At 59.5% G+C, this 8476-nt stretch overlaps 1 protein-coding gene across 1 annotated transcript; it reads left to right on the forward strand.

The window, feature by feature from the left end:
* Positions 1 to 100: 100 nt before the first annotated feature.
* Positions 101 to 8208, forward strand: DDX49 (DEAD-box helicase 49). The gene is made up of 13 exons (XM_063161216.1): positions 101 to 215; positions 527 to 650; positions 846 to 931; positions 1111 to 1232; positions 2200 to 2387; positions 2953 to 3093; positions 3478 to 3553; positions 3635 to 3711; positions 4192 to 4289; positions 5003 to 5077; positions 5896 to 5984; positions 6106 to 6177; positions 6670 to 8208. The coding sequence occupies exons 1-13, from the start codon at positions 101 to 103 to the stop codon at positions 6871 to 6873; spliced, it is 1467 nt and encodes a 488-aa protein (XP_063017286.1). The 3' UTR covers positions 6874 to 8208.
* Positions 8209 to 8476: the final 268 nt, after the last annotated feature.

Genomic DNA, 8476 nt, shown 5'->3' on the forward strand with positions numbered 1-8476 from the left:
CGCGCGGCGCGGCGCGTGGGCGGGGTCAGAGCCAGCCGGCCAATGAGCGGGGCGCACAGCGGTGACGCCATCAGAACGCGCGGAAGCGGCGGAGCGCGGCATGGCGGAGTTCCGTGCGCTCGGGCTGGCGCCGTGGCTGGCGGAGCAGGCCCGGCAGGTGGGGCTGCTCCGGCCCACGCCCGTGCAGGCCGCCTGCATCCCGGCCGTGCTGCAGGGTGAGCGCCGCGGGAGTGCGGGCCGCGACCGGGAACGGCCATGGCCGGGCTCCGGTCCTTCCCGGGAACGCCGCTCCCGGTCCCCATCCCACCCCCGGGACCGGTCCCTCAGGGTCCCCATCACTCCTTCGGGCTCGGCTGTTCTCCCCCTGTGCCCCTTTCCTCGGTCCCGGTCCGGCCGTTCCCCTCCCAGTTCTCGGTCCCGTTCCCATTCCCCGTTCCCTGGTCCCGTTCCCGTTGCCCTTTCTCCCTCCCGTTCCCGGTTCCCGTTTCCCGTTCTCCGTTCCCGCTGACTCCCCGTTTCCCCGCAGGCCGGGACTGCCTGGCCTGTGCGCAGACGGGCAGCGGGAAGACGGCGGCGTTCGTGCTGCCGGTGCTGCACGTGCTGGCCCAGGACCCGTACGGCATCTTCTGCCTCGTGCTCACCCCCACCCGGTACCGGCACCGCGGGGGGACCCGGGGGCAGCTCTGGGGGGAGTCCTGGGGGAACCGAGGAGAGCTTGGGGGGTCCCGGGGAACCGGGGGGAGCCAGAGAGAGCCCCGGGGCAGGACTGGGGAGGGTCCCGGGGAGCCCTGGGGAGTTCTGGGGACCCCCCGGTGCCGCTGACCCGCTCTCCCCTCCCCGTGCAGGGAGCTGGCGTACCAGATCGCAGAGCAGTTCCGGGTGCTGGGCAAACCCCTGGGGCTCAAGGACTGCGTGGTGGTGGGGGGGCTCGGTGAGTATGGGGGGCACTGGGGGTCCTGCCCCGTTCCCAGTGCTCCCACTGTTCCCATTCCCAGTGATCCTGTCATTCCCAGCCCATTCCCATTGTCTGTCTGTCCGTCCGTCCCAGCCATGGTGTCGCAGGCCCTGGCTCACATTCCCATTCCCTGTCTGTCTGTCTGTCCGTCCCAGACATGGTGTCGCAGGCCCTGGCCCTGTCCCGCAGGCCCCACGTGGTCGTGGCCACCCCCGGGCGCCTGGCCGACCACCTGCGCAGCTCCAGCACCTTCAGCCTCAGCAAGCTCCAGTTCCTGGTGAGCCCCAAATCCGCCTGGGGCGATTCCCAGGAATCCCGAGGGGTTCCCTTCATCCTTGGGGGCATTCCCAGGAATCCCGAGGGGTTCCCTTCATCCTTGGGGGCATTCCTGGCAATCCTGAGGGGTTCCCTTCATCCTTGGGGGCATTCCTGGCAATCCTGAGGGGTTCCCTTCATCCTTGGGGGCATTCCCAGGAATCCCGAGGGGTTCCCTTCATCCTTGGGGGCGTTCCTGGGAATCCTGAGGGGTTCCCTTCATCCTTGGGGGCATTCCCAGGAATCCTGAGGGGTTCCCTGGCTGGGTTCCTGGGTATCCCGAGGGGTTCCCTTCATCCTTGGGGACATTCCCGGGAATCCTGAGGGGTTCCCTTCATCCTTGGGGGCATTCCTGGCAATCCTGAGGGTTCCCTTCATCCTTGGGGGCATTCCCAGGAATCCCGAGGGGTTCCCTTCATCCTTAGGGGTGTTCCTGGGTATCCCGAGGGGTTCCCTTCATCCTTAGGGGTGTTCCTGGGTATCCCGAGGGGTTCCCTTCATCCTTGGGGGCATTCCTGGCAATCCTGAGGGGTTCCCTTCATCCTTGGGGGCATTCCCGGGAATCCTGAGGGGTTCCCTTCATCCTTGGGGGCATTCCTGGCAATCCTGAGGGGTTCCCTTCATCCTTGGGGCCGTTCCTGGGTATCCCGAGGGGTTCCCTTCATCCTTGGGGGCGTTCCTGGTTGTCCCGAGGGGTTCCCTGGCTGGGTTCCTGGCAATCCTGAGGGGTTTCATGGGAGAATTCCTTGGGTTTCCCTGCTGGGTTCCCTGGCTGGGTTCCTGGCAATCCCGAGGGGTTCCCTCCATCCCTGGGCCCGTTTCCTGGGTTCCCTGGTGCATTCCCTGCGGGGTTCCCTGTGCACCCTGGGCTCCCAGGGTTTCCCCGGTGGCTCCCTGGCATTCCCACCCTCTGAGGGTGCCGTGCCCAGGTTCTGGACGAGGCTGACCGCCTGCTGGAGCAGGGCAGCGCCGATTTCAGCGCGGACCTGGAGCTGATCCTGGGCGCGGTGCCCGCGCGCCGCCAGACGCTGCTGTTCAGCGCCACCCTGACGGGCACCCTGTGCCAGCTGCGGGGCCTGGCTGCCAACAGCCCCTTCTTCTGGGAGGCCTCGGCCCCGTGAGTGCCCGGGGTCCCCCTGTTTGCCCGGGGCTTGGCTCCTTCTGCTGGCACTGCTGAGGCGCTGCCAGGGATTTGGGGCTGTTGGGAGAAGGACGTGGAGGGGATGGAGAATTCCTGAGAGAGCTGGGGGAGGGCTGGAGAGTTCCTGAGGTGAGGGGGGCTGGGAAAGAGCTGAACAATCTCTGGGAAAGGGCTGGAGAATTCTTGAGAGAGATGAGAAAGGCATCGGAGAGCTCTTGAGGGAGTTGGGAATTCCTGAAGGGGCTGGGAAAGGGCTGGAAAATCTCAGGGATGGGGCTGGAGAATTCCTGAGGAGCTGGGAAGGGGCCCAGCCTGGAGCAGAGCAGGATCAGATCAGGGGGACGTTCCCGATGCCCACAGGTCCCCAAAAGGAGGGGACACCAGCAGGGTCCCAGGGACACCAGGACAGGAGGGAGCAGCCCCAGGTGGGACCTCGGCAGGAATTTCCTCGTGGAAAGGGCAGTCCAGGGCAGGGCTGGGGGTGCCGTGGGTGATCCTGGGGGGCTTTTCCAGCCTCATTTCCCTGTCCCTGTCCCTGCAGGGTGAGGACAGTGGAGGGGCTGGAGCAGAGGTACCTGCTGGTGCCCGAGGCGCTCAAGGATGCCTACCTGGTGCACCTGGTGCAGAGCTTCCAGGACCAGCACGAGGACTGGGCCATCATCATCTTCACCAAGACCTGCAAGTGAGAGCCTGCTCCTTTTCCTGTTCCCTTTTCCTGCTCCTTTTCTTGCTCCCTTTCCTTCCTCCTTTACCTGCTCCTTTTCCTTCCTCCTTTACCTGCTCCCTTTCCCTGCTCCTTTCCTTCCTCCTTTTCCTTCTCCCTTTGCCTCCTCCTTTTCTCCTCCCTGTCCCAGTTTTCCCACCCCAGGAATTGTCCCAGGCCATGCTGGAGCACTCTGGGATAGTGGGAGATGTCTTAAAGGAGGGGAAAAATGAGGATTTTGGGAATTACACCCAGAAATGTGAAGTGTCCCAGGGATTGTCCCAGTCCCTGCCTGTCCCAGCCCCGTCCTGCTCCATCCCCTGGTGCCTCCTGAGGATTTTCCTGATGTTCCCTCCCCTGCAGGGACTGCCAGGTGCTGAACATGATGCTGAGGAAGTTCAGCTTCCCCTCCGTGGCCCTGCACTCCATGATGAAGCAGGTGAGGGCAGCAGGGCCCTGCCAGGGGCTGCTCCCGCCTGGCATCTCCTCCCAGCCCTCACCTGGAATGTTCCCCTCACAGAAGCAGAGATTTGCAGCTCTGGCCAAGTTCAAGTCCAGCATCTTCAAGATCCTCATCGCCACAGACGTGGCTGCCAGGTAAAGCCAGAGCTCTCCCCCCTGGGTTTGTTCACTCAGGCTGGGTTTAGCCAGAGCAGACCCTCAAATACCCCAGATTTGTGTGGGACAGGCTCTTCCCAGCCTGGCTGAGCTGGGTTTGGGGCCTGGGGGTGCTGAGGCTCTGCCCAGGGATGGCTGGGGGGTCCTGAGGGGCTCCTGGGGCTGCTCCAAGGGAGCAGGGGATTGTTGAACCCTGAAGAAGGAATTAGGGAATTGTTATGAGGAAGGAATTTCTCCTCCAACCAGCCAACAAAGGCTTTATCCCTGGGATTCTGGGGCTTTTGGAGAAGGCAGGAATTGAGCAGATCCCTGCCACAGTGGCAGTGTCCCTGCCCAAGGCAAGGCAAGCACTAAACGTGTGTTAATGTCCCTCCCACCCCAAGCACTGTGCCGTTTGACAGTCCTGTGCTATTTAAGCTGTTTTCCTCACCTGGCTGTGCTTTTCCCCCTGGATTGCAGAGGTTTGGACATCCCAGCAGTGCAGGTTGTCATCAACCACAACACCCCCGGGCTGCCCAAGATCTACATCCACCGCGTGGGACGCACGGCACGGGCAGGTCAGGGGCTCACCATGGGGGCACAGAGCCCGGGGAGGGGACACAGGGCACCCCCACAGCACCCTCGGCACCGTGTGCATGCCTGGAAGGGAGGGGAGCCATCAGGAGAATGCTCAGGATGCACCAAGGAACGGAGCAGGGCAGGGCTGGGACAGGCAGGCACTGCCCAGGGTGCTCCAGCATGGCCTGGGACAGTTGCAGGGACACCTCCCATTTCTGCCTTTGATTCCCAAAATCCTCATTTTTCCCCTCCTTTAAGACACCTCCCACTATCCCAGAGGGCTCCAGAATAACCTGGGACAATGCCTGGGGTGGGAAAAGTGGCACAGCTCCAGGGACACCTCCCATTTCTGTCTTTAATTCCCAAAATCCTCATTTCCCCTTCGTTTATGACACCTCCAACAATCCTGAGGTGCTCCAGCATGGCCTGGGGCAATTCCAGGGATGGGACAGGCAGGGACACCTTCCATTTTTGCGTGTAATTCCTAAAATCCTCGTTTTCCCCCTCCTCTGAGACACCACTGGGGTCCTGCCCTGGGTGTGTGAGGGTGGATCACAGCTCCCTGCTGGTTCTGACGGGATCATTGATGGCATTTTCAGGGCCAGCAGAGCTCTCCCATTGTGGCTCCCGGGCACGGAGGGGTTGGGAGTGCCCTGGGTCCATTCCCCTGTGCCTGCCAGGATTGTCCCATCCCTGTTGTTAACCCTTTCAGGGAGGAAGGGCATGGCCATCACCCTGGTGACACAGTACGACATCCACCTGGTGCACGCCATCGAGGAGGAGATCAGTGAGTGGGGCTGGGCCCTCCTTCCCCTTTCCCCTTCCCTTCCCCTTCCCTGGTTTGGGGTCCCTGGCTGGCTCAGGCAGGACCCTGCTCGTGTCCCTGCTGCTCTTGGTGGAGCAGAAATTGTGTGGAGCTGTTCTTGACGAAAGCAGCTGCTTCCTCAAAAACAGGGTTCACCTTCCCTGTTCCCATCTTCACATTCCCCATTCCACTCCTCAGGTTCACATTCCCTGTTCTGCTTTTAAGGATGTGGAGCCATTCCATTCCTAGTCCTCATTCCAATCTTCAGATTCTCTATTCCAATCTTCAGGTTCACATTCCCTGTTCCATGTGTCAGGGTCCCCATTCCCCTCCTCAGCACCCCATTCCCTATACTTATATTTTTTTGGGAAGCAGCTCCTGGAGCCCCAGTGCTGCAGGAGATGCAGAGGGGAGCCCCGAGGGCAGCAATCCCACCTTGAACCACAGAAAACCCCACCTTGAACCACAGAAAACCCCACCTTGAACCACAGAAAACCCCACCGGTACCCCCGGGCTGTGCTGGGTGTCCCCTGACGGTTTGGGGTTTGTCACCTGTGGGGTTTGTCACCCGTGGGCTTTGTCCCCTCGTGTCCCCAGAGCTGCAGCTGCCCGAGTTCTCTATGGGGTTTGTCACCTGTGGGGTTTGTCCCTTTGTCCCTTTGGGGTTTGTCACCTGTGGGCTTTGTCCCCTCGTGTCCCCAGAGCTGCAGCTGCCCGAGTTCTCGGTGGGGTTTGTCACCTGTGGGGTTTGTCACCTGCTGGCTTTGTCACCCATGGGCTTTGTCCCCTCGTGTCCCCAGAGCTGCAGCTGCCCGAGTTCTCGGTGGAGGAGCAGCTGGTGCTGGACATCCTGACCCAAGTGAACGTTACCAGGAGGGAGTGTGAGATCGTGAGTGGCCCTGGGGGAGCTGGATTTGGGTCTCTTCCCCCCCTGTGGTTTTTGGGTTTTTTCCGGGCTTTTTGCTGCTCAGGGCTGAGGTTTGTGGCTCTGCTGCTCTTCCCTTTGCCAGGAGCTGGAGGGGATGGATTTTGATGAGAAGAAGGAAATCAATAAGAGGAAACAGATGATCCTGGAGGGGAAGGTGAGAGCTGCTGCTCGATGGGCTGGTGAAATGTGGGAAAGGGAAGGGGAAGGACAGTCCCTCCTCCTTTTCCCTTCCTTTTGCCTTCCCTTCCCTTCCGGGCCTGTCCCCATCCTGTCCCCAGTGTCCTGGCTGTGTCCCCAACATCTCTGGGCCTGTCATCATCCTGTCCCCAGTGTCCTGGGCCTGTCCTGGGTGTGTCCCCAATGTCCTGAGCCTGTCCCCAGTGTGCCAATCGCCAGTGTCCCAGGTGTGTCCCCAGTCCCGGTGTCCCCAGTGTCCCCAGTGTCCCGGTGTCTGTCCCTCAGGACCCGGAGCCGGAGGCCTGCAGGAAGGTGGAGCTGTCCCCAGTGTCCCCAATGTCCCCAGTGTCCCCAATGTCCCCCAGGACCCGGAGCAGGAGGCCCGCAGGAGGGCAGAGCTGTCCCCGGTGTCCCCAATGTCCCCAATCTGGGTGTCCCCAATGTCCCCGGTGTCCTCAATGTCCCCCAGGACCCGGAGCAGGAGGCCCGCAGGAGGGCAGAGCTGTCACGGATCCGGAGCAGGAACAGGGAGTGCCGGCAGAAGCTGCAGCAGAGCCTGCACAGGAGGAGGCAGCTGCAGCTCCGCAGGAAACTGCACAAGAGCGCGGAGAGGAGGAGGAGGAAGATGGAGAAGGAGAAGGAAAAGGAGAAGGAGGAAAAGGAGGAGCAGTGACATGGCTGGGCCCGGCCCAGAGTGCCCTGGAATTGCTGCAGCTTCGGGAAAATTGGGACTGAACTCTTGAATGTGGGAAAAAAACAATGCTGGGGAGGAGGGAAGAATCCCAGAACCATTGGGATTGGGATTGGGTTGGGAGGAGCTCAGGGCTCATCCAGTCCCAGCCTGGCCTTGGACATCCCAGGGGTCCAGGGCAGCCTCAGCTCCTCCCACCCAGATTCCCATTTCCAGTTTAAATCCATTCCCTGTGCCCTGGAATTCCATCCCAAATCCCAAATCCATTCCCTGTGCCCTAAAATTCCCATCCCAGATCCATTCCCTGTGCCCTGGAATTCCCAAATCCCAGATCCATTCCCTGGCTCCTGGAATTCCCAAATCCCAGATCCATTCCCTGTGCCCCTCATGCCAAACCCTCTCCAGCTCCTTTGGAGCCCCTTCCCCCTCTGGAAGCAGCTCCAAGTTTTCCTTGGATCCCCCCTCTGTGCTCAGGGGGAATCTCCAAGAGCTTTTCCCTGCTCATCCCGCTCTCCTGTGTGATTAATTTATCCCGTTATTAACGCTCTGGCTGCCTTGTGAATAATTAAAACGCTCATTTGCGAGGCCTCAGCCAGGAGGGCGCTGGGATGGAGCTGCTGCCAGACACAAAAATAATGCACAAAATTCTGCTGCCAGACACAAAACGCACAAAAATGCACCAAGTGCTGCTGCCAGACACAAAACTGCAGCTTCGTCACCTCTGCAGCACAAGGTTTTCCCCTTTGGAAGCACAAAAATAAGGAATTAATCAGGGTAATGAGGTTAATAAGGAATTAATCAGGGCTGCAGAGGGAGGTGTTGGTGCCCCTGCTCTGAAACACAACCAAAAAATAAATAAAATCCCCTGGAAATGGCTGGAATCGGAACCAAAATCCTGTGGAATTGGGGCTCTGGAGCAGCCCAGGGAAGCTGAGGGAATTGCTGGTGATAAATGGGATTTTATCAGCGAGGAAGGAGAGAACCCAGAGCCATCCATCACAGCCTGGACAAAGCTTTTGTTATTCCCAATGCTGAGCACAGCCCCGAGCTGCTCCACAAGGATTTCCAGAAGGTTCTGGCAAGGATCAGAGGGACCCTGGGCTGGCACTGCCTCAGGGACAGCCCCAAACCTGCTGGGAAAATGGGGTTTTTGTGCATTTTTTGTGTCAATTTTGTGTCAATTTGCAATGGAATCAGCAAATGCTGATTGGATCTGCTGTGTCCAAAACAGACACAAAGAAAGGTTTTGGAACTTTCTGACCAAAAAAAACCAAATATAAAGCATTGAAATAAAAGAAATAGAGTTGAGTAAAGACATGAGGCAGCAAGAGGAACGATGCTTAAAATAAAATAGGGAAGTTGTGGTAAAGCAGAGCCAGGGCCTCCCTCAGGCCTTGCTCAATTCCAGAGGCTGGGAAACATCTGGGGTAGTCCCAAATTTCTGAGATTAATCCCAAATTTCTGGGAGAACTCCCAAATTTCTGGGTAACTCCCAGATTTCTGGGTTAACCCTGAAACTTCTGAGATTAATCCCAATTTTCTGGGCAACTCCCAAACTTCTGGGATTAATCCCAAATTTCTGTGA

This window comes from Melospiza melodia, chromosome 7 (genome assembly GCF_035770615.1).
Source record: "Melospiza melodia melodia isolate bMelMel2 chromosome 7, bMelMel2.pri, whole genome shotgun sequence".
Taxonomy (NCBI): domain Eukaryota; kingdom Metazoa; phylum Chordata; class Aves; order Passeriformes; family Passerellidae; genus Melospiza; species Melospiza melodia.

Coding starts and splice junctions, on each gene's coding strand:
- DDX49 (XM_063161216.1), top strand. CDS start 101: ATGGCGGAGTTCCGTGCGCTCGGGCTGGCGCCGTGGCTGGCGGAGCAG. Junction 1,233..2,199: donor TCAGCAAGCTCCAGTTCCTG/GTGAGCCCCAAA, acceptor TGCCGTGCCCAG/GTTCTGGACGAGGCTGACCG. Junction 3,712..4,191: donor GCCACAGACGTGGCTGCCAG/GTAAAGCCAGAG, acceptor CCTGGATTGCAG/AGGTTTGGACATCCCAGCAG.